General features: G+C 46.1%; 1 protein-coding gene and 1 pseudogene across 5 annotated transcripts in view; one reads left to right on the top strand and one right to left on the bottom strand.

Annotated features, from left to right (window-relative positions):
- Nucleotides 1-26,396, bottom strand: part of SMC3 (structural maintenance of chromosomes 3) — a 606,933-nt gene that overhangs the window by 350,854 nt on the left and 229,683 nt on the right. For all 5 annotated transcript variants that reach the window (XR_011892404.1, XR_011892405.1, XM_072286062.1 and 2 more), the window contains exons 11-12: nucleotides 26,052-26,196; nucleotides 19,304-19,372 (exon numbers count right to left, since the gene is read on the bottom strand). Coding sequence is in view for 3 of the 5 variants with exons in the window: in XM_072286062.1 (XP_072142163.1) it covers nucleotides 19,304-19,372; nucleotides 26,052-26,196 (214 nt within the window). In the remaining 2 variants the exon portion in view is untranslated. The remainder of the gene's footprint in view (nucleotides 1-19,303; nucleotides 19,373-26,051; nucleotides 26,197-26,396) is intronic.
- Nucleotides 3,021-18,431, top strand: LOC140215294 (piggyBac transposable element-derived protein 4-like; annotated as a pseudogene).

Below are 26,396 nucleotides of genomic sequence, written 5' to 3'. Positions count from 1 at the left end.
GCGTATAATACAAACCCACATATAGTACGAGGTAAAATTTTTGGGATGCGAAATGGAAAGAAAGTTTTATTTTCGTATAATACGAGTTAGGAAAACTCGAAGAAAACATTTATTTAAATTGCACTCCACACTTCAATCACTGTCTTCCTCAGCTGCGCTCTCTTCAGATAGTTCGTTGTTGGACATATCTTCCCAGAGGTGCTCATCCTCTGTGCCATCGAGCAAGTTCGAGATGCTACACTTCTTGAATGCGTGACAAGGTCCTCTGGTATGCTGGCCCATGCATTCACAATCTACTTGCATAGCGCAGCTGGCAAAGCCCACTTCAACCGCCCGGTCGGCGTCACTGCAGGCTCACCTGAGCGTATCCAATCTGCGTAACACCGCTTGACCACGTCATTGAATGGCTTGTTCACGCAAACATCTAAAGGCTGCAGCTGAGACATCATTCCACCCCGGATAACGAGTTCAGTGTCGGATTCATGCAACAGCCTCTTCACTGAGTCGGCCAAATGGCAACGAAATGCGTCCAAGCACGAGGATAGACGGGAACGACAACAGTGCGCCGGGCTGCCTACACCAGACAGACTTTATCCAGTCGAGCAAAAGATTCTCCTTCATCCAGCCTTTCTCATGGCATCTCACGACCACATTTTTTGGAAACTCCTCGCCTTTAGGCATTGTCTTGCTCTTGAAGACGACGTAAGGCGGAAGCTTGCGTCCGTCTGCCGTGCACGACAACATGCCGGTAACTCAAGTTTTCTCGTTGCCAGTGGACCGGACATAAACTTGTTTAGAGCCCTTTTTGTGCACGGTGAGAGGTGATGGCATGTCCAGATAAACTGGCATTTCGTCAGCATTGCCAATTTGCTTTAGCTGGAAGTTCTTGGACTTGCGCAGCGAAATAATGTGGCACTGGAAAGCCACAAGCAGCTCTTCGAACGATTCGGGCAGCTTTTGGAAAATCGAAGTTCAGTGGCGTAAGGAAAAACCAGCACGGCACATGTAGCGATAAATCCAGTGCTTGCTCACTTTGAAGGTGGAGCTCGGTAGCCCCTTTTCTCTTGCAAACTCCATAGCTTTTGCCTGCACAAGCTCCACGTTCACAGCTAGATGCGCGGTTCACTGTTGGCGTACGAACTCCATCAGGGCGAGTTTGATTTCCGGGAATGTCCCACCCTTCGGGCTGCGAAAGCTTCTTCGCATTCCGCTGCATGCAAAAAGGGCTTCCTTCTGTTGACGCCATCCACGAATGCTTCCCTCGTTGACGCCTGTTGACTCCAAACTGCCTCCCGGCCACACTGTTGCCGATGTCCTGTGCGGCTAAAATAACCTCTCTCTTGAAAGCAGCCAAGTACTGTTCTCGTGGTCCGGACATCTTGTTCCTTCAATGCGGAATAAAAAAAGGTGCACTTCGCGAAGCGTGGTTTGCACATATGCTGCCAAGGTGCGCATTCAACAATAAAGAAACGATGCTGCAGTCACGCAGCAACAACAAAACCAAGCTGTAGCCATGCGGCAATAAGGAAGCCAAGCCGTAGCCACGCGGCAATAACAAAGTCAAGCCATAGCCACGCAGCAATAACGAAACCAAAACTTCTTGCCCAAATTTTTTACTGAAATTTTTGTTTGGATCCGCATATAGCACGAGGCGAAAATTTGGGTGGTGAATAATAGGAAAAAACCCTCTTATTATATGCTGGTTTTTACGGTATATCTACTAGTCAGCCAATGCGTGTTCCATACGTCATTTGCACTTTGTGTGGTGGTACCTAATTTGCAATAGTGTGTGTAAAAACACTACCACAAGGTCAAATAAACGTTACACAATCCATTCCCATTAATGCAAATTCCAGCAACCCTGAAACTTTGCCTATCGCATATGCTGATGGTGACTTCTACACAAATATTCCTAATGATGACTGTATACTCGCAAAATAAAAATGGCACAACAGGCTCTGACAGAGCATGCAGTAAGACAGTGATGTATAAAAAAAAAGCTGCTGTTCTAGTGGGCAAATTTACATGGAAATTCAAAAGACAGTGACCACTATTTAGATTAGTGCCCCTGTTCTGGTGTGTGCATATTTCTATTTAAGAAAATTAATTTTCCAATTGGCAGCTTTCCTGTTCATTCGTTGCTGACATTAGAATATCCCGCAGACATCGGTTAGACATATAAAAAGAGGTCCAAGATTTGTAAACATCCGAACATCCGTTTTTGATGTTCGTCGCACCACCCCAGGGTGCACAATTCCTTTGCACCTTATAGTCCTCGGAACATCCATTAGTACGTCCCATGGATTTTTTCGTACATCCTGCGGACATTCTTAACTCTTTCCTTACCGCGCCATATAGCATCGATCACTATGGATCGATGGTTTTGAATGCCCCGCTATAAAGAAAACTCCGCGTTTACGGACACGTGGCGCCATCTGGCCAGTAATACAAGAACTACTGCGCACTTTCTGTGTTTTTTTGCGTTCAGGCGCGAAGGCTCCTGCGGAAAAAAAAAAAAGCAGCGGAGAAGGTAGCGCGGAGTTTTCGCAAAATGCCGCCGAAAATGCGCCGCTGAAAAAGAAGTCTCAAAGTGATTCCGCTGCTTGTGATGCCAATATTATCCATATGAGCAGTAGTGAGGAGTCCGTAGAGGACATTGGATCGTCTGATTTCGACTCCGACAGTGATGATTCGTCTACGCAGCCCGGACCTTCAACTAGTGTGGCAAGGTAAGCATACTTTCGGATGTCAGTGTTGTTGTTATACGATGCACGTGCTTTGTAAATGATGACACCTTCTTACGTTTTTCTTTTCGGGTGTCAACTACATATGGAGGCGATATTTTGCCAAACACGCCGTGCCGAGTCAGGTTTTTACCGAATCGCGCACCTGGTGTACACCTGGACGTGACGCGCCGGAGTGAGACGTGGAGGTTTCTCGGAGCACTGGACATGTTCATGATGTTTTTTACCGCTGACATGATTTCCACTTTCTGTGCATGCACGAACAAGTATGCGTGGATGAAGATTTTTGAGAAGCCCAGCTATGCTCAGCCAGATGGCTCCTGGCTAGAGGTCACGCCCCCGGAGATGTTGCATTTCATTGCGCTGTTGATTTACATGGGCATCGTGCAACTACCTAGACTCCACTTGTATTGGAACACCGGAACAGTCTACGGCGGTCTACTCCCAGGGAAGATCATGAGCAGGAAACGTTTCTTCTCCCTGCTTGCTTTTTTGCATGTCTCGGACCCTGAGGATGACAGTGCTGCTTCAGCTGGCAAACTGCGGAAGGTACTCCCGCTACTTCGAGAGATCAACGAGGCGTCGGCACGATTTTTTCAGCCACGGGAAGCCATTTCAGTCGATGAAAGGATGGTGAAATCTAAAGCACGCTCGGGAATCAGGCAATATATTCGGGACAAGGTGACGAAGTGGGGCTATAAATTGTGGGTTTTAGCAGAGTCAGAAACTGGATACACATTACAGTTCTTCGTTTACACGGGCAAGCGGGAGACAGCGGGACCGCATGGATTGGCTTTTGATGTAGTGGGTAAACTTTGTGATAAATATTTAGGACAGGGATACAAAATTTACATGGACAATTTTTATACTTCGAAGCACCTTTTCGAACATCTCCTTCAGTGCAAAACGCTGGCATGTGGAACAACGAGAAAAGATCGTCGAGGCTTCCCTGGTGATCTGAAAGATTCAAAATGGGAAAACAAAGCTGAACGTGGAGACATTTGTTGGATGAGGGAAGGAAACATCTTGTTTCTTCAGTGGAAGGACCGTAAGGCTGCGAGTCTTATGAGCACCATTCATACAGCCAATGAACAAGTGCCTGCAAAGAGACATACAAAAGTGGGCAACAAGTGGAGCAGAGGACCATAAGAAAGCCCTTGTTGGTGCATGAGTACAACGCAGGTATGCTGGGCGTTGACAAATCTGACCAGATCATTGGAACATACAATGTGCTTCGTAAATGTGTGCGCTGGTGGAAAACACTCTTTTTCCACTGCATAGATATTGCTTGTGTAAATAGTTTTATTCTATTTCAAGAGCATTGGAAAGGGCACCCCGATATTCCTGAGCTACGTCTGAGTGCCCGCTTTGACCAGCTTTCTTTCCGAGAGATGCTCATCAAGCAAATTTTCAATCTTGATGATGATCAACCAGCCAGCATCTCTTATCTGCCACCCGACTGGGTTCACCACAAGCCTGAGAAGGTTGACAACCGAAGGAACTGTAAGCAGTGCTATGAGAAAACCAAGAAAGAAGTGAAGACAAATGTTTTTTGCAGCACCTGTGAAGTGCACCTTTGTTTTAGGACTATGCGTAATGCCCCAACCACTGGCACGCGTATGAAAGCTTCGGCACGTGGCGAAGCGTCAAAAGCGTCGGTCGGAAACACGGCGAAGCGTGACGACGCGAGTCCTCTGCCGATGCTAGAAGTTTGCCGAGGCGAGGCGACGCTGCGCCGGCATGCACCAATGAGAGGCTGCAACGCGTCGCAGGCGTCAACCAATCGGAGGCTGCGGAGCCTCCGGCTGCTATGCCTATGATGACCGCCCGGGCGAAGGCGCCGGCACCGGCCAGCACCAACGATTGTCCGAGTTCCTTGGACGTATGACGCGCGCGATAGTGTTCCTGAAAGACAGTGTTGTAATAGTAGCCCGACAACGACATGACCGACCGACCGACGACCGTGGGTTGTGGCAGTGCGACGTGGATCCAAAGCGTCTTCGAACGACGCCGACTAATCCAACTTGCCCACTGCGTTCCGCCGGGCTCAGTGCGATCGTCTGCTAAAACAGTCAACCGAATCACGATTGCCGCAACGTCTGTGCTTGCTGTATGTGTATTCTGTTGTGCTCAAAACGAATGGAAACATGTTTACGAGCTCTGAAGTCTGGATAATCAGCACTCGCCTATCGCTGATGTTGTTTACGTTACGCGTAGGCCTAGCGCGTCCATCGAGTTCGTAACTGGCGAGTGAACGAACTCAGCTGAGAAACTCTGTCGAAGGAAATGAGTTGTCAGGTCCGTTTGGTGCTGCAGTGATTTAAAATATGGCACTCCTGACTTCGTGTGATGTGGTGAATGAACCGTGTGGAAGTTGGGTTGGTCAACCGCGCCGTGTTTGGTGTGGTGTCGGGTGAATCAAGTTTAACGGGCAAGCTCTGCGCTGTTTCCAGTGGTAAAGATAACTTCCGAAAGCGAAAGACACTAGCAGCCGAACTATGGGAAGTACTTACATAATCAGCCGTGCCACCTGTTTCAGCTGACACTGCGCTCTTCTATTTGGCATGTGAATCCAGTTCAGTACAAGTTCACTGTACTCATTCACTCACTTCTTTCAAGTGCATCCGTCTTTTGGGCTAGTTGGGGATAAATCGCTCGTGTAGCAATCAAGAACGCTGACGCACTGAAGCATACGTGACAACGCAGTCATGTTTGAGTCAGCGTGTCCTTATACTTGAGCACTGCAAAAAGAAATTATCTGTTTGCAACGTGTGCCCCGTGTGCAGTGCATAGCAGGACCTGCATCATGCAAGACCTATGCATGTGGCAGCGTATACCACGATTGCTTCGATGCCCGCTTCAGAAGCAGCAAGTACTGAGTCAATGAAACTGTAATTGATTTTTTATCTCACTTTTTGTTGGTGAAGGTGAAAATATGTCATCAGTGTTTTGTGCAGTCGGTATGCTTAAACTGCTGGAATCCCTTCAGCTTCTACTAAAGTGTTTCTTGCTGCGATACTATAAATTGTAATCAGGACAAATATCTACTCAAAACCAAGTTACTAATGCGTCTGCGCAGGATGTGTTTGATTAACAAGTTAACACTTCCACAACAACAATATGCCGATGCACAGCATATGTGCTTACAATACATTCCGTACAGGTGAACGACTGGGCCTACAATATCAAACTTTGTAGTAGCACCGTAAAAAGTGCCGCCATGCGTATCAGCCACACCGAAACTGCTGCACGTCCAACCTTCTTCCTTGGAGGCACCTCTATAAAGACTGTTCGGGCCCTTCCCATTCTGGGTGTAACATTTAGCTCTTCTCTCAACTTTTCCACATATGTCACCAGCACTGTATGTAAGCACCGGCCCATTCTTGGGTTTGTGTTCATGTCTCCCTTCCCTGATGACCTAAGGTTTTCCGAGCACTCTACACTTCTATCGTTCTGTCACGACTTGAGTACTGCTCATCAGTATAGTTCCCGTACCAAACTCGCGAGGCTAACAAGCTTAAGCTTGTTCAGCGCCGCACAGTACGCACCCTTTACTCCCGTCTTTTTGGTTGTCGCAAGCTGATGCCAGCCTACGAGGATTGCCTCAAACCCCTCAGGTAGCACACCCTGCAATACCAGCGCAACATTGCATCAGTCTATACTGCAGGGTGTTTGACGACTCTCTGGGCAGCACTAATCTTTCTTCAGTTCGTCTGAACAAGTGGTCAGCATAGCCTGAGCCCTCATCGTGCCTCTATGGCCTGACACCACAACTCCATGATTATATCTCACATGCACAGCTTTCACTCCACCCCCCTGGCCATTTGGATTCTCCTTCCTTGGAACCAGACTGAATTGGCACTCCTGTGTGTTGTGCACCTGTCGAATGTGTGCGTGTGCTGTGCTGTGTTATTGAGCAAGTGTGTGTGCACGTGTGCGTGTGCCTGCACGTGGAGGGGAAGGAAGTGTCTTCTGCATCCTGCAAAATCCTGCTCTAGATGGCTGGTTATCAGATGCTCTAACATACAGGCATCAGCCTTTTTTTTAGTCTAGAGTGCCAAGTTACCACTAAGATTATTATTATTATTATTATTATTATTATTGTTGTTGTTGTTGTTGTTGTTGTTGTTGTTGTTGTTATTATTATTAGAATCATCACTACGACCACATTGATTGTGTTGAAGCCAGCGTGACACATAATTCAAAATATTTCTGGAGCTTTGTGGGCTCTCACTCTAAAAAGAGTGCAAAAGATGTACGTCTTCTTCATGAAAATAGTGGTGTTGCCTCGAACACTGCTGATGCCTTTGCAGAACATTTCTGTATGCTATATGGTGTGAAATATGCTTCAAGTAACCTTCCTTCTCAGTCAGGCACAGTGTATGCTATCAGTCAATGAAAATCTTGTTTCTAAGTATATGAAGTGTCTTAAACTTTCCCTTTCTTGTGGTGTTGACGGCATTTCCTCCGCAGAGCTTAAGACGTATGGAAGCATACTTGTTCCCTGTTCTCACAAGCATCAATAGTTCCCTAAAGTCTAGTACCTTTTCTAGCACTCGAAAGGTAGCATGGACATTGCCCATGCACAAATCAAGATGCTAGATGTGCAGTTACTAACTGCCGACCTATATCTATCCTCTGCAGTGCGTCAGGTGTTTGAATCTATATTGGATTCCTTGCTTTCTGTTAGTGCTAAGAGCATTTTAATAAATGAACAGCATGACGTTGTGTGCCAACAACTTAAAACTCTTTGAGACTGTCAACAGTGTTCACCACTGCATCGACTTCCAAAAAGACATTTTTTCACTCTCAAACTGGTGCAGAAACAATGAGTACTCTTAAATGCTTCCAACACTATGGCATTAAATTATATGCAGAAAATGCACCATGTGAAATTTTGATACACCCTACCTGATGCTCCACTCCTTAGGGTCGATGAAATGAAAGATGTTGGTGTGTACTTCGACAAAATGCTAAGCTTCTCTTCACATAGATAATTACACAACATGCCCTTCACGCTCTTGGAATTGCATGCCGTATATTGCATGATTTCCACTCACCTGTTGTGTTTCTGAAATTCTGCTGTGTGCCTCCAACTACTAGAGTATGCCTCTGTAGGAGGGGGTGCAATGAGCAAATCTAATTCTGACCTCATTGAACGCATCCAGAATAAATTGATATCTATCTTAAAGCACCACTTTTGCCATTCTCGCGACCACAGTTGAGCCTTCTCAAATATACCGTATTTACTCGCATAATGATCGCACTTTTTTGTCAGAAAAATTGACGCAAATTCAGGGGTGCGATCATTACGCGAATTAAATTTCCCACGAAAAAAAAAATTTTTTTTCGTACCGCGTCCGCTGCGGGATGCAGGTGCGGGACACCAAAACTAAAATGGCGACCGGCGGAGCAAGCCGAACGCGCCGAACGCAATTTCTTTTTCTTCTCATGAGTACATTACGTGCATTGAAACAGTTTCTTCCGTATCAGTGATGAATAATATTGTTAATATCGGCAAGTTTGCAGCAATAACGTAGCCATGTCCACTTTCAGGGGACAGAAACAGATGGGCGCGCTTAGCTGCCAGTGACAGAAACGCATGGCCGGCGTGCTGCGGAAACTGCGGCATCTGTCTTCACTACTATCCTAACACGGCACGTTTCCGCTAAGGGATGGCGAATATCTCAGCTGTGTTACAGGCGTCGGCGTATGAATAGGGTACACTTTTAACGTATCAATGTAAACGTGGCTACAATCATTGCCGCGCGCGATTTGTTGCGTGCTCACGAGTGCAGATGAAAAGAATCGAAAGGCGCCTTTTTTTTTTTGGTTGACCACAACTATTATAAAGCCTACCCATAATAAAGGCAAGTTTGGTTGTACCTCTTTTTGTCATGGAAGTGCGGGAAGTGATGAAAGTAATGAAATGAGCCATCTACTTAACCCTTTCGCTGTCGGACCTTTCTGGCCGTGACGCACCCCCAGTGTCGGCTTGGTTTCAGGGAACGAGCATAACAGGGAATGAACATAGCAATTTATTTTTGATTATGATTGGTATACAAATAACGTAGTCAATGCTATATGCACATTTCAGTGTTCTGCAGCTGCTGTTAGTAAACATCATCATCATCAGCCTGACTATAAAATCCGTTCAACATCCGAATCTGACGATGCGGAACCCTCTTCCTCGCATGCGACTCTGTCCGAGTCCGAATCCGAGCTCGGCTCGTATTCTAAATCGGAATTGAGCCACCGCACCAATGAGCAGACGAAGGTCCCGCGCGCTCAGCCATCCGAAAGTAACCGCGCGCTGGGAGGATGCGCTTTCAGTTCGACCGCACAACGGAGAGAAATGGGACGTTGCGCGATTAGGAAGACAGAGGGAGATGGAAAAAGGCTAAACAAAGTTCGAAGGGCTTTACGTTTACTGCTGCAAGTCGGAAGCGAGGGTTCGGCGAGAGAGCGAAAGCAGCAATCGAGTCACTCTTTTCGGAGAGGCAACGGCACGTGCGCCTGAACTTGACGCGGCGTAGCAGACACACCAACAGAAGAAAAATAAAAACTTTCAAACCAGCGGAGATGGCAGAACAACCCTTGAACCCATAACCACACGCGCGCGACGCATGATCCAGCGAATGCGGAGCCACCCGGAGCCACCGCGCCACTCAGCAAAGAGAGAGTGGGGAGTGGCAGTCGCACCGTACTCTTCAATACATGGGTTAACACAGGTCGGGGAGAATATACGAACTTGTAGAAAGAGTCAACAGATGGCGTGGCCAATTCAGGAGCGCCAGCTTTGCGCTCAGGCGCGAAATTTTGAACGAACGATAGAGAACGTACCGGTACGTCAGTGACACCGTGGGGGGGAAGCGCGATGACGTACCGGTACGTCCGTGACAGTGAAAGGGTTAAGTATATTTGGTGCGTGCAGACGAGTCGTTCGCGTAACACTCGACAGATGGTAAGCGCGATCATTATTAGCTAGACTTGGCACACGACATATCGCTGCGGCAAGTTCGGGGTGCGATCATTACACGGGAAATAAAAAAAAATCCAATTTTGACAACAAAATTCAGGGGTGCGATCATCATGCGAGTAAAAACGGTACTTCAACTCGCACCTCTAGATTCAAGACTTAATTAGTCACACCTTTTGTTCCTGTATAAGGTGGTCCATGACATTATACATTCTCTAAAGCTTCTTGATCATATGCATTTGTTTGTGCCGCAACAGTATACTATTTCAGAGCAGTAGCTATTGTGCAATTAAAGAAAGGGCATGAATTAAGAAAGTGCAATAATAATATGCTATGTGCCTGATCATATACATTGTGCTATTAATTTCTTCTGAGTTTTGTTATTGGCTGGCTACTGTATGCAGTGTTGTGCGATAAAATAATATGCCACAGCAATTATTGCGTGCCTCGCAGAACAAATTGAATATATCTTTCTCAGTCAAAACATCATAGCAGGCTGAAAACAATAAACTGCATTTTTTTGTGGTGACAAAGTGTATAAATTGTGAAAATAACCTCTTTATATATTTCTTATACTATGCAAATGAGCTTCTCCCATACATTCGAATAAGCGCTTCAATAGTACGACTTGGCAAAGGGCAACAAAAGACCACTATTAAAACCCCCAATTCTCAAGCTTGTATTATCTGACGTTATGTCATTTCATTAATGTAAAGAAAGACAAACTTGACATGTGGAAACCAGTTACCATAGAACATGGCCCTTACACTGTGAAAATGTTTTGAAGCATACACTCAATGTGAAGGCCTCCGCACGCAGTGTTGATGCATCAAAACAACCTAGAATAGTATAGGTGCTCCATGGGCTAGATTTGACAGAATGAAGAATCGGGGGAAGACAAGCTACGAATTACATACATTCTAGCTATTCTAGTTTCCTTTTTTTTGTGAGTGCTACAGGTGTTTCAATTCTTTTTTGCCGATTTTCTCAGAACCCACTTTCTCATGTTTATTTCATTCACCAATAAGCATAATTTTATTGACACGGATGCTTTATCTGTATCCGGTTACCGTATTTCATCAGCTAAAAAGTGTTAAACGTTATCGCTCTGTGCAGGATGCGCCTGAACGTATCGGAAGTTTCGCGAATGTTATTGATGGTTCTGTCTGTTGTCGACGAACCTTGTTAATCTGATTGCATACGCGACACGAATTGTGTAGCAGTTTCTGGAAGGCGCGCAGGCACCAGCGAATAGGCTGTAACTTTCGACGACCGATGTATGCAAACCAACGTGCTTGACCCGCAGATGAGATTTTCGACGATTGCCGACATTGCTCGCCGCTATCGTTGCGATTGTGTCGGCACTATTTATTTACCGTCACTACTACGTGGCAATATTTCCAACACAGAGTTTTTCAGTGATACTTTGCACGCCTAATTCTTACATAGTTGGCTGTGCAATCTACCAAAAAATGAAATGGTACAACAGTTTTTGATATGATATGGCGTCGTCCTGCAGGTGTTTGCAAAGCGATCTTGCAGACAGACGACACGCGAGCGCTGATGTCGATATTTTGTGCACTATTGTTACTTCAAAAATAAAAACAAACTGTTGCGGCAGGCGTATATTCATTATTCAAACGTGTTTTTTATATCTAAACGCGCATACAGATCACTAACTTATTGTTTCACGCTTAGTTTACAGCAGGCTGTTTTAGGCCGGACTTTGACGGATGAAGACAGAATAGTCCAGCAACAGTGCGCCGCAGCCAAGGAGCGAGCTTCGGCGCGCGTCAGAGCTTCTCTCCGTGTTCTCTCCAGTGGTTGCGTGCCCTCTTCCTCTGACCAACGCGAAGCGAAGCGTTCGCTTGTCAGCGCGTGCCGAAGCTTGCCGACGCGTGCCAGTGGTTGGGGCATAACTGTTTCGCCGATTGGCACATGCGTCATGGGCGCTGAGTTCACAGGTCGCTTGAAAATATACTTTTTTACCTAGAGTGCTCAGATTTTCAGGAAATGTACCCGAGTTCATGGACAATCATTTGTGTATTCCAGTTCTTTTTTCTTCTATGTGCGTTGAAGTGTAGTGTCAAATTTGTGTCTTCGCATGTGTTGTCCTTGCTTTTCTTCAGCTTTCAGAGATAAAATATTAAAAAATGTCGCAGTGATTACTTTGTATTTTATTACATTGGAAAGGCAAAACAATCAGCTACATTTTCATGTATAACAATCCATTGTACAACAAAATATTCCCAAGAAAAAAAAATATGTAGACACATAGCAAAAACGGCCGTTTTCTATGGTAAGGAAAGAGTTAATGTCCGGCAACTTGATATGGAGGACGTCCTATGGTTGTCTGTTGTCCATTGGGCGTACTCTCCTCCTTGTGATCTTGCACTCTTGCCATCTTTCCTCCCCCACTGCGCTCCGCGTTCGCTCTTTGATCCTTCGATGTGCTCAATCGCTCGGTCGAGCCGAGTATGCCGGCGCCTGCTGCAGGAACAGCCACCTAAGAGCTGCGCTCTAGAAAGGCTAAAAGCAAAGCGCTTCTACAATCTCTCCCTTTATCTATCTCAGGGAGTGCGGAAATTCGCTGCAGATTGTAGCTGGCACCAACAAAGTAGAAAGCTGTGTCACTTGAAACAAGGCTGCAAATTTTGCAAGACTTAGAGAAGTACGAGCTCACGCAGTCGATGATATCGATGATTCTGAAAACTGCGAGCGCTGCGATCATGAAGGCTGGAACCAGTGGCCATGCCAATCAATGGAAAAAGTGGGCATCGCGCACCTGGGCAAAACCTACTGCGCTAGTGAAACCAATACTGTAGAAGCTACTGGCATTAACGAGCTCTAGAAGCCCGTGGCTACTGACAACGAAACAGGTGGCGTTTCAATGGAGGAGTTTCTCAGTGCAGATACTGCTGTCTCGTTCAGCAAAGATATCTCCAATGAGGCAATCGTTGACAGTGGCATTGTGCAATGAAAGTGACAAAAGAAGCGGCAGCGACTACGAGATTGTCAATGACCCGCCTTTGACCCCAATGTAAAGTCCGCTGTCGTCAATTGAGCTGCTCGCTGATTTTGTGTGCACTAAATTATTGCCGCCAGTGTTTGCACAGCTGCTGGACGCTATGCATACAGTGTTGGTGAGCCTTAAGAGGGGAGGCTACCCTGGAAACCGAAATTTTTTATTTTTTAGGATATCCGGATGAAACTTTCAGGGTATGTTCACACCACCAAGCTATGAGGAACTGCAAAGTTTCACAAAGATGTGTTTATTAGTTCCGGAGTTATTGAGCTCTAACTAGGTTGTTCATGTATATGCCTGAGGAAAAGCCTGGAGAAATGCCAGGACATTGTAGGAAGCTGAAATTCACTGTGATGATCCCTTGATAGATATCCCAGGGGGCTAAAGAGCCATTTCCTTTAATTTCCCCTCCAAAAAATTTTAAGACAACTTTGAATTTGATGTAGCCAGTAATGACCACATTCATAAAAAATTCATTGCTTATTATAAATTAACTGCACCAGCTTTCAAAAAAAGAAACCCGTTACCCCCTGGCAAAGTCATTCAGGAACAGAATAAAAAAAAACGGCATAACAAATCTGAAGAGCGGTTTTTGAGGTATCGCCTTCCCCAGCACCAACACTAGCGAAAAAATCAGTTCCGAGTAAACAGGCCTTAAAGTTGAACACGTGTTCTTTATTAGAAAGCTCCTGCGGAGCTTCTAATTAGTTCTTGCAGCTCCAGGCACACTCAATGTGTCGGATTTTCGACTGGCGACAGCCGACAGCACAGTTCCGCCGCTGGAAAGCGTCTACGCAGTGGGCACTCGCTGCGGAAGATCGGAAGTTCGATGCTCATACAAGACGGATATCGCGCTCCCGCGCACCGAACATCTGCACTGTCTTGGGCTTTGCCGGCATCAATAAAAAAATTCATTGTTTATTATAAATTAACTACACCAGCTTTCAAAAAAAGAAACCCGTTACCCCCTGGCAAAGTCATTCAGGAACAGAATAAAAAAAACGGCATACAAATCTGAAGAGCGGTTTTTGAGGTATCGCCTTCCCCAGCACCAACACTAGCGAAAAAATCAAATCCGAGAAAACAGGCCTTAAAGTTGAACACGTTTTTTATTAGAAAGCTCCTGCGGAGCTTCTAATTAGCTCTTGCGGCTCCAGGCACACTCAATGTGTCGGATTTTCGACTGGCGACAGCCGACAGCACAGTTCCGCCGCTGGAAAGCGTCTACACAGTTGGCACTCGCTGCGGAAGATTGGAAGTTCGATGCTCATACAAGACGCATATCGCGCTTTCGCGCACTGACCATCTGCACTGTCTTGGGCTTTGCTGGCATCGCATGCAGCAAAGAACTAGCGAAAAAAAGAAAGCTGAGAAAATAATCTAGAAGATAGCGCAAGGCGATGAGCTGCTCGCAAGCTCATGTTGAGGTGGACGGAGCAAGGGGCAACAATGATGCGAGCGCGGCGGGCGCGGCATCAAAGGGAGCAGCCACCGCCACCCGCGCAGCAGCGAATGGCAGGCGCGCTTTAGCCCACAGGATTTAAACGCGCTGCTCCGGCCAATCAGCACTCCGCATGGTATCGATCGCGGGAAAACGCAACGCCTCAACCGCGCCAACGATGGCATTTTGCAAGGCGCCAAAACAGAGACAAAGAATTCACGGTCAAAACGACACCAAGATGGCGCGGACAGGCCGCATGGGCCGGGAATGGCGCGCACGCGGTTTGACTTTATTTCGGCATTTGCACGTGTTTTGTGCGCCGCGGTGGCCTCAAAAGTAGCGTTTTTTTGGTACTTTTAGGTTGAATTAGGTGCTGATAATTACAGAACAGGTAGTTTATGAGTCATACAACCCAAAAATATGATTTTTCAATAATCGACTTTTTCGCGATTTTTCGGTTTTCGAGGGCCGCGTCCCCCCCCCCCTTAAACTGCCATGAAAGCAAGTACGGATTTTTATTTCAGCGCACCTAATGTTTGACACACTGTTTAGAGGTATAAATAAACATTTTATTTTTTATAGCCTGCTTTCTACAATGTCTACTTTTTAGTGAAGTGGCAAATTTCGTTTCAGGGCTACAAAGGTATGTTCGGCAACTTTTTTTTTTTTTTTTTTTTTTTTTTTTGCGGCAGTCCACATATAACAATGACCAGTTATAGTGATAATATTTTTATTCTTCTTGATATTGTTTTAAGTGTACTCCACTATATACTCAGCGGAAATAACAGCATACAACCACGGCGTCTACCAAGTTGACATTTCCAAATTCCCTGAGTTTTCCAGGTTTTCCCCAAGTGACCTTGCAAAATTCCCTGAGTGACACAGAACTTTGTTTTATGTCAAGACGGGTTGACACCATGTCGCCTGATGCTGCCACTCTTTAGTAAGCATGTTAAAAATTAAAAGAAAAAACACTACTTAATACAGTTCGAATAGTAAGGACTACTGTTTATCTCATTCAAAAAAAAAAATATACAGAAGGGTGGGGTTAGTAAAATGCACAGCGAATAAAGTATCTTTAAAAAAATGGTAAGCACCAATGCAAATCGAGTCGCACATTCTCAAATACGAACAAAAAAGGAGATGCATACAAAAACAAATATTTTCAAATATGAGCAATTTCTATCAACTGATAGCAAGCTCATTGGTATGAGGCCTGAACTTTGTCACAAGTGAGATTCTCTCTCAACAGTTGGTAAGTAAACCTCAATTGTCCTGACATACTCTCAGCCCATGCACAATACCTCAGTGTTGTGTTTCACTCCTTTAAAGAGTTTATATTGGTATGGATGAGGGACACCTCCGCGTCAGTCAGCACTGTTTTTTGAGCTCAAGTTCCTTCAAAAAAAGCCGCGGCACGCTTCCTTTCCCGTTCATTCCTCAATGCGTAGGTCTTTTCTGTTCTCGCCCTCCTTCCTCCGCCCATTTGCCCCATGGACCAGTTGAAGCATCCTCTTAGTCAGTTGTGCAGTAAACATCCAATTTTTCGTACTCCCAAGGGACCGCGAAAACGTCCGAAAAATCGGGCAGTTCGAAAAATGAATGCATGTCTTTTAGTGCCCTTAAATGGCCCCCTGACCAAGCCACTCGGTTAAATGATGGAAGTTGTTACGTGCCCTCTAGGGAGCGTTCTGCTGGAAGAATTTTTGAAATTGGTCTATAATACGAGGCAGAAATATTTCAGTGCCGCGAACCCATGATTTCAAGAGGCGAGGGCCATTGCCAAGTGAGACACTCTTTCCACTTGCCCCCTCTAGCTTCCGCAAGCGAAATTCTTTTCCTACCTTCTCCCATATTGAAGCTCGACGATCGCGTGACGCATACGTCACGGGCCCACCTTCATTTTTTCCCTCACTTTTTTGCTGTGCAATGCACTTCTGCTGACGGCGTCGCGCACGAGCTGTTGCGTTTGTCTTGTTTCGTGTAGCACACGATTTTGCATGCTGCGCACGAGAACACCTGAGTAGCAGTATAAGCCAGTGCTACATGAATACTGAAAAAGACACACGCGGATCATAGATCATGATCACACGATCAAACATTGTAGAAAATAACATACTTTCACTGTCCGCACGTGCTACTGCACGACATGGGAAGATGCAGGCGAAATGGAAGTACATCTCTTGCAGTGGTGCGAAGTAAAACAAGAACACGCAGACATTCGGTTTGTGTATTTTATTATTTCTCTAAACTTTAATTTGTTGACTGAAGCAACAGATAACACGAATAACGGATGTTGCCTTGAATAATTCTCGAAGTCACGTGTCACAACGAACAACGTCACAGCAGCACGATGTCCATAGGTGTACTTGTGCGATTACGTCCGCTCTCCGACTGGGAGCACGGCGCCCGCGAGGAAAAGAGCAGACGGCATCCAGTTTGAAATTTCAGCTCTTTCTGCGGCGCATAGCGATGCAATACTTAGCAGATACGATCGTTAGCGCACATAGTATCCATGGCGCTTGTCACTCAAAATGGCCAAACTTAGTGAGGGGCCTTTTAAGGGCTAAAATAATCGCAGGCACATCCGCAAAAGCTTGGAAGGTCTGCCAGTACACTAATTAGGCATATCGGTGTTCGTACTGTAACAGGAGATGGCGGGTGCATGCGTGTATAATTAAGGAACACATACTGTGTCCCATGACAATTGCCCCCTTACCAAGCTTGTTATGCTTCACCGCAGTACTTTTGTGTATGATTGACCAAGTAACACTACTGTACTGAGGCGAAACTAACCTTTGAGAAGTGGCATTATGCAACGCGCCATGCTTGCCGAGGTTCGAAACAAATCGCGACGACCACAAAGGCAGAGTGCGTGCCGGTGCTGACAGCAGCGAACTCTTTCGATGAAAAACCCGGCACAGAACGGAAAGAACCTTAACAGCGAATGTCGAAGCAGCTAAGTTTAGCGTTGCCGCAGTGGTGGCTACAGTTGCCAGCAGATCTGCATGCAACAGCGCCGGTTCGAGGGGACAAGGTAATCAATATGGTGGAAATGGTGGTGGCTTTGATTATTGCTGTTTTGGACCGGCGGTCACAGCAAAAAGTCCCAAAACTCGGACGGCAAAATGTTCTCACGTCCAAAATTTCAGACTTTTTTATAAATTAACTCTATGAGAGATGCGGTGGCACCGCGAAGCCGTCCGAAATTATCAGGCGTCTGGAAAGTCGGTCATTGACGGTACACTGACAACTCCTCCAGAGGACAACACGGCGTCAAAGAGGATTCATTACGATTCCTCTCCTCCAGCGGACAACACGGCGTCAAAGAGGATTCGTTACGATTCCTCTCCTCGAGCAGGTAACACAGCTTCAAAGAGGATTCATTACGATTCCTCTCCTCCAGCAGACGACATGGCGTCGAAGAGGATTCATTACAATTCCACACCTCCAGAGGATGACACAGCGTCAAAGAGGATTCGTTACAATTCGTCTCCTCCAGCGGGTAACATGGCGTCAAAGAGGATTCGTTACGATTCCTCTACTCCAGCGGGTAACACGGCGTCAAAGAGGATTCCTTACGATTGCTCTCCTCCAGCGGACGACATGGCGTCGAAGAGGATTCGTTACAATTCCACACCTCCAGAGGATGACACAGCGTCAAAGAGGATTCGTTACAATTCGTCTCCTCCAGCGGGTAACATGGCGTCAAAGAGGATTCGTTACGATTCCTCTACTCCAGCGGGTAACACGGCGTCAAAGAGGATTCCTTACGATTGCTCTCCTCCAGCGGACGACACGGCATCGAAGAGGATTCGTTACAATTCCACACCTCCAGAGGATGACACAGCGTCAAAGAGGATTCGTTACAATTCGTCTCCTCCAGCGGGTAACATGGCGTCAAAGAGGATTCGTTACGATTCCTCTACTCCAGCGGGTAACACGGCGTCAAAGAGGATTCCTTACGATTGCTCTCCTCCAGCGGACGACACGGCATCGAAGAGGATTCGTTACAATTCCACACCTCCAGAGGATGACATGGCGTCAAAGAGGATTCGTTACGATTTCTCTCCTCCAGCGGACAAAACGGTGTCAAAGAGGGTTCCTTACGATTCCTCTCCTCCAGAGGACGACACGGCGTTGAAGAGGATTCGCTACGATTCCTCTCCTCCAGCGGATGACACGGTTTCAAAGAGGATTCGTTACGATTCCTCTCTTTTGATCAAGCCAGCATTATTGTGACTTTCGTTCCTTTTCAATAAAATTACTGCTCACTTTCCCTGATAGAACAAATTCCCTGAGTTTTCCCTGAGTATTTCTAGATTATTCAAAATCCCCAAGACTTCCCGGTTTTCCCCGTTGGTAGATACCTTCACAACACTCACATCTCTGAAAAAGTCTCTATTCACAGATGTACGACTCGTTCACGTCATATCTTCAGCTAGCAGCTCTGTTCCTCCCTGCTTCGGCAATGCTGATAATTCTAAATTTCTGCTACGCTGTACACAGCCGTTAAGCACAGCTCATCAGGATCAGAGTTTTTGTCTGCTGCACTGCATGCACTATTTGCTAACTACTAAACAGAAAATGTCAACCCGTAAAAAGGGGGAGAATGGGCGACCACGAATGAGGGGAGAAGGGAGCTTCAAGACACAGGGGTGGGGAGAGGGTGGGGCTCACTAGGAGATAACTAAAGTGAATGGCGGGGAACCTTGCTTTGAGGTGTGGCTTCACAGCAACGCGTACTACAGTGCCGTGAAGCCACACCTCAAGGCAAAATTTGCATATAACCTGTAACCCCACTTCACTGTTAATTTCTTTTAATTTTTGCTGCTAGTTATACGTGCAAACAAACGGTACATTGGCTCTACAAGGTACGCGGAGGTGCCGCGAAGGTGACTGAATTATCAGGCATGTCCAAAAATTTGCGCATTCACTATTCAAAGTTCTCATTTGTGTAAGGCATACCACTCTGTTCAGTAATGTTTGGTTCAAGTTATATTATTAGGTGCCCCTTCCGTTGCTGGTCAACACTTGTGCATTCATCTCACCTGTCTTTCAGTTTTCAATATGAACCCAGCATGCCCCTTTGTAGATAAAAATAGTAGGCTCACTTCAATTTTCCTTTCCAAGACCACCTTGTTTTTTGCATCTCGTTGTGTGTCCTCTTGGAGCTTGTCTATCTGCAAAATGAAAAGCAAGCCATTTCCACAATTGGGAAGACTCAAGAGGCCCGTTAAAGAGAAGCTCACATTCTATCACAGCACAAACAATACAGCAGACTCTCAATGATACGAACCTCTTGGGACAGCACAAAAATTCATTTCACCCGAAATGCATATCACTTAAAGAATGTACTAAAATTGAGAAATTAAGGGAAGTGCGGCAATAAAGTGGCCGACTTGCTCAAAATTAGATTTTTAAAATTTTTTTTTCCGCAATCTTAATGCCTTTCAATTAATGGCAGAATATTTGGGAGAAATATGTAGCAGAACTTGAGAATGAGAAAATTGCACATTTTTACTGCATTGTCTTCATAATCAGAGGTGCTATCGCACCACTGATCCGTTTTCCATTGACGCAGTGCCGTCTTCTTGGCATTGCTATAAACAATAGAGATTGGAAATTAAAATAACGCAGCCCTGTATTGCTCCATGCAGAAATAAAAGCAACAAAGGCGAGTGCACAAAGAGAAAATTGGCTACACACTTGACGTGTTGCGAGGCTGACATTTCAAGTTCTGCCTGGTTACCTGGAAATTTTGCTGCTGTGTCCTAGCTGTGTCCACCTGTGTAGTACCTAGGCGCAGTCCCGATATTTATCTCGCAACTAACGCATGCGCACAACGAATTATGCAAGTGAATGCTGCCGATCTTGCCTTGCTGACGTGGCAACACTGGGTCACACATAATTGCCGGCCCCTGACAAGGTTATAAGGTGTTCGAAAACTGCGGAGAAGTTGCACGATGCTGCACAAAGCAAATGCATTTTTGGGAGGGGGGAGGCGGAGTAATCTAAGTCACCCTGGCAACAAGAATGAGACCAGCGCATTTAGCATGGTCGCTCTACCCAGTCTGACAACCGCCAGTACCTGCCGCTACCGGCACACCAGGGCCTTCTCGTGCAGTGGCTCAATTTTTCGTATCATCTGCTGCAGCGCGAAAGGTGGTTCGCAACATTCAACCTGAGCTCATTGTAAGCTCACAGACTTCAGTCGGGACTTGCGAAAAATTCGTATCAGGCGTGATCGTATCACCAAGATTCTGCCTCTTCTAAAAGTACTACAACAGCAGAAAGGTTCAGCTTGTTGGTACAGCAAAATCACGTTAATTCAACTCTCATTATTTCAGAAACTCAGATAATTCGGACTTGACCTGTAGTCCCAGCAGGCATATGCATTGTTTAATGAAATCAAACTATCTTTAATTCGGACAACTCTAGGACCTAAGCGACGGCAGACCGCCGCAAAAGAGCTAAAACGGCATTAGTGTACAATTGAAACGAAGCGGCGAAGTCTGCATCGCCATAGTCATCCGCAGAAATCGTACACGAACTTAGGAGACCATCTGACGTCACCCTTCGTGAAGCTCCATGGAGGAAGGAAAATCTAAGGAGGGGCCCTGATGTCACTCCGACATCGTGTCAGGCCAGGTTGTTCTCTCTTGTTTACATTTCTTGCCTTCGGCGCGCAACCACAGGTGCAACTACACTGGGCAGCGCATAAGTTTGCGCAGTTGCAAACTTACGTGGTCCCAATACGACCTATGGCAAGCCCGTCTGCAGTTTATGAGGACAAACACGTATGCTGGTCGAAGTTTCATCGGAATCGTTTTGCTTTATCGAACACGTCTTGGGCGGCCACTCACAGTGGAGGTGTGATGAGCCACATTGCGCCGACGAACATTCGGCAGAAGTGAACGTCGTTACACGTTTAAATACACTGACTCAATCTCGCTCAATCTCGCCCGCACCATAGGGATGAATGCGAAGAGGAAGCGCATAGTCTTCTCACACGCGCGAGGCACCCATCGTTGCGAGGCGCCAGGGGAGGGGGCGCATTCTCTCACACTGCAACTGCACATGTGGTGTTTGCGCACGGTCGCGTGGCTGTATCTTGAGAGCGATCTGCATTGGGGGCAGTCTAGTTGTGGCGGTGGCTCGTAGCTTTGTACGTGCTATGTATTCTCGGCACTCACTTTGCTTTGAAGCGATAGCCAGACCGACTGTCACTTCACTCGCTACTGTTGCCGCATTTTCTGATGCAAGCGTTTTGACAGTGAGTGTCCATAGTCATCGGGTGGGATGTGTTCATGTTTGCTGTGCGCGCTTACAGCATGCTTAATATATTAGTTAACAGGTGAATGCTTACAAGTTGATACAGCACATAAAAGTGCTATCCTTACTTCATACGGTTGCATGCTAATTTGCAATCACAACTGATGCTTCGCCTTACAGGCAAAACTGTCTTTTTTCTTTCTTTTTTTCATGTTACATGTTACGAGGCTATGCTCTTTACACGGTGTTCTGCCAAGAAGCAGCACGAGGTGATTTCTCTAACACGGCGGCCATGTTGTTCATCGGTGCTCGCAGTACTAAAAAGCATAGCCTTTGACATTCGTCGCTATTACTGAAACGAAAGCATCGCTGGGATACGTGTTTGGATGCCACCTATGCGTATAGTGAAACTCAGCAGCCTGCAGCCAGCGCATCTCTGAAAGTACAACTGAGACTAATGTCACAGCAGGTTGCAATGCGTTCCGAGAGTGCATTTTAGAGCGCAGCTCTTGTACATGCGGCGCGTGTCGGCGCGTGTCGTGTGCCCACACATGCACAGACGGTGCAGTATGGGATTACACCGTACAACAGATCTCAGGGAACAGCTTCTCTCTGTCATCGCACGCTTGGGCTGCCTGGCGTCGGCGCACCTGGCTACGCAGCTACGGCATGGTACATTCAACTCCCAGTGAAGCAAATTTATATCATGCAAGAAAGTGCTTCTTCTTTCCTTTTTGTGCCGATCTAACAGCCACAAAAATATAACAATTACATTTATAGATATCGAAGCATTTTGAAACACTGTCAACAATAAAGTACAAAGCGGCGTCTTTGTAGATGCAAACCACCATTCCTCATGAGGCGCAGCAGGTGCTAGGCACATAGACGTGAGCTTGCGCACGTCCACAAGCGTACGCGTGGTGTGGGCTTAAGGCGCTTGCGCTGCACCAGCCGAAAAGCCATCCCCTCTAGATTTCGATGCGTGCGCTGTCGGCTGTTTTCTGCGGAGCATGCGCAGAACAATGCCCAACCTGCGCGCCGCTTTGAGCAGCTGCCTGTGATTGTCTGCGAAGCGGCGTGGGCGCCTTTTTTTTTTTTTTTTCCACGCCGTGCACTGTGGGTCGGCGCAGTCGGCACAATGAACGCAAGAATGGAGCAAGAGCCATCTCGACGTGGGGCCACGTTGGCTGCATCCAGTTACGTTGGCTGCACCAGTGCATCGAACTATAGACATCCTCGTAAACGTGATGTACCGTGTGCGTGCAGGCGCACACGCTACGTCGGACTATATATGCGCCTTATATATTTTTTTATCACTTTCATTAGTTCGAATTTTGTATGATTAGAATATGTGCAGCATCCCCGCAAAATTTGAATTAATGAGCTTTTGCTGGACACAATTGCAGCAAAAGGTAGTTTTTTTTTTTTTTTTCACTCAGTGCGTGCGTTGGTAGCGTGCCTTCCAAACTGCAAGGCCATTGACCACGGTCGCGTCCATAACTGCCATGGTTTCTTCTGCAGCAGTTGTGTCAGACAGTGGTTTCATTTTTGACTCAGTACGCAGTTTGGCTGCACGCCTTCATAACTGCGGAGTCGCCATCCATGAGTGCATCAAGATGGAACACGGTTTCATCCACAGCGGTTGCGGCAAACAGCAGTTTTGTTTTGGCTCAGTGCATGTGTCAGCCGTGTGCCTTGAGAAGTGCAAGGTTGCCGTTCATGATCGCATCAATAGCAGCTGCGGTTTCATGCGCAGCGGTTGCGGCAAAGCGTAGTTTCGTTTGCACAGCAGTCGATGATGAAGAGCACCAGCTACATCGCAATGGATGGATGATATGTTGGCAACCAGCTCACTGATGAAAAAATAAATGGGATGTGTGCACGATAGTGAAAAGCGTGTCTCAAATGAGAATGCGCGCCGTGGCCGTGCTGCAATGGAAGTCGCAAGGCCTTCTACTGCAAGTGCCAATCAGTCACAAGACCTTGAAAATTGATACCCCTCGATTATTCAACATTCAGTTCAGAGTTTCCTTTTTTTTTCCAGTCCAGTGAAATCCAAATTATTGAGGTTTTACTGTACATTGTTGATAGCTTTAAAACAGCGCTAAACGACGGGACAAGAAAGAATGCAGGGGTGCAATAAGCGCCATGAAAACAAAGCTACTTAAACGCAACTGACATTGGGCTAGTTGATGTTCCATTTGGAAGGAGAAATAGCATGTAAGATGAGGACATTAACGTATTTGTTGTCATCTTAGTCCTCGTTGTATGCGCTGTTTCCCCTTCCTAATGCTACTCATTACATTAAAACCTCGTTACTACGAACACCACATTACCAACTTTTCAGATTAATGAACTTTTTAGAAATCCGCAGCTGACTTCTTATAGTTTCAATGTAAAAATATTTCAGTACTATGAACTTCAGAATACCGAACTTTTCAGAAGAACGATCATTACTCAGTTTCCCTGTGATGTTAATAATGCCTCAGTGCTATAAACTAATATTCTAAAATCTGGGGATTCTTAGACTTCCGTGTAATTTTACCGGCAGCCGAAACAGTAGGCTAGCAGACGACAAGACACAGAGCGGAAGTCGGGGCGCATGGGTTCAAAGACGGAGCCCAAGAAAAAAGAATGCGGGCTAGAAGAGGAGATGATGTATCAGGTTTTGTGAGCACATGCTCTGTCCAGAAAAGTGTCACCTAGCAAAGCAGGCAGATCTCTTCTTTTTTCCACCCTTCTTTCTGTGCACACCTCTTTTTTTCGCGCTTCTTTTTTTTTCTGCGGCTGTACTGGCTACCCATGCAGTGAAATGTAACCTCCGTGCTCGCAAGGATACCACCCAGTTGTTTTTTGTACTTTACAGCCGGTGTCGTTTACACGTGCTTGCACTTTGATATAGTTCAGGTGTCTGCCTTGAGCGAGACAGTTGCGAGGTCCATTGAAAGAAATGTGAAAAACAAAGAAAATGCAACAAACATTGGGCTTTAGAGGTGACATGGAGCAACCTTTTTGTCAGTAGTTTTCACAGTGTTGGTGTCTGTTTTGCGCACGTCACTCTTATTATATGGTGCTTCGGTGGTGCATAGCTGCAGGATCTATCGAAAAGTGGAACAGCGCATCCTGAGAGCAAACAGCGACGTTTTCATGGATAGCTCATATGGTGACAACTTATGAACTGATGCGTTGATGGCTGGAATGGTTAATTTTGGGGTTTTCACTATAACGATCTTTCAGAATAAAACAATTTACCGCAGTCCCTTGAAGTTCGTTATATCAAGATTTCACTGTATACTGTCATGAGCAGACAAGCCAACCTTGGTGGTCACCGTAGCCATTTGTGGCATCTATGAGCGCAATGCTCCACATTGAAGGCAATGATGTTTTATCTGCATGCTGTCCTCTAGAGCAGTGGTTCTAAAATATGGGTCTGCAAAAGCATTCCTGGGGCCCGCGAAGCCCTCACACATTCCAGCATTCCACCGTTTATTGCATAGTTATGCTGCATTCCCCAGAATGTACACATTAACGAGATTCCACTACATCTATACTTTTGACTTACAGAGTGAAACCTTATTAGTATGAATACCACATTAATAAACTATGCATAAATCCCCCGCTGACTGCTTATAGGTTCAATGTAAACATATTTCAGTACTACAAACCTCAGAATACCGTACTTTTTAAAATAATGATCATTAATCAGTCCCTTTGTCATGCTAAGAATGCCTCAGTGCGACGAATTGATATTCCATAATCTGGGGATACTTGGATTTCCATGTATCTTTCACAGCGGCCAAAGAGTAAGCTAGGAGACGAAAAGGTGCAGGAAAGGGACGCTAGGACACATGGGTTCAGAAGACCTGAGACGGCACTAGAGGGGGAAAAATGTGGGAGGGGACATTTTTTTTTCCTATTGAGGAGGCAATGACGCATCAGGCTTTTCGAGCATACCTTCCGCCCAGACAAGTGTTGCCTAGCAACCAAGGCGGCACCATCTCTTCCTTTTTTTGCTTTTATTTCTGTGCACGTCTCTTTCATTCGCACTTTCTGCGTCGTGCTCCTGGGGTGCCCCACGGTCACACTTTCTGGACAGTGTTGGTTATACGCACTTGCACTTTGGAATATATCCGCCTCAAGTGAGGCAGTTGTGGTGTCCACGGCAAGGAATGTGAAAAACAAACAAACAAAAAAAAGAAACGTGCTTTTTAGGTGACATGGAGTCTACTTTTTGTCAGTGGTTTTCCCAGTGTCGGTGTCTCTTTTGCATACCCCACATTTACTGCACAGTGCTTCGGTGTTGCGGGGCACCGGAATCCATGGTAAATAGCAAGAGCGCAGGCAGAGATCCAACAGCGACATTTTATAAGATAGTTCATATGTAGGCAACTGATGGGTTGATGGACAGAATGCTTAATTTTAGGGTTTTCACAAAAATGATCTTTCAGAATAAGAAACGATGTGCCGCGGTCTCCTGAAGTGCATTATATCGTGATTTCAGTGTATGCAGACGCCATGCCTAAGTGTGGCTCTTGCATGAGAAAGCACAGCTTCCCTCTGCCGTCATAAGACAGGATCCAAACCTACCTGGTCCCGCTTGTCCCGAATGGCTTTCTGCAGAGACTTGAGTTCCTTCTGGATCCACTTGTCCCGTTCAGCCTTGGATGTAAACTGGCTGCCACGGCCTTGCTTGGCATACAGCTCGGTGCGCTTCTGTTCCTTCAGGCTCAGCCTGCAGTCATAAGCAGGGCAACTTGAGCCAGCTTAGCAACAATATTGACCCTTTTTATTGTCTAGTTGACTCTCTATAAACAGATCACATCATTTGTTACCTCAAGACCCGCCACATCAACTCCACAGTGAGTGCATTCTGTGTGCGGAGGAATGCAAAAGTACTTTTTTTTCTTAGATTTCATTTAGATTTAACTGCAC

This window comes from Dermacentor andersoni, chromosome 1 (assembly GCF_023375885.2).
Source record: "Dermacentor andersoni chromosome 1, qqDerAnde1_hic_scaffold, whole genome shotgun sequence".
NCBI classification, from domain to species: domain Eukaryota; kingdom Metazoa; phylum Arthropoda; class Arachnida; order Ixodida; family Ixodidae; genus Dermacentor; species Dermacentor andersoni.
Note: the sequence above shows the minus strand (reverse complement) of the source record. Positions and strands in the feature narration are given on the sequence as shown.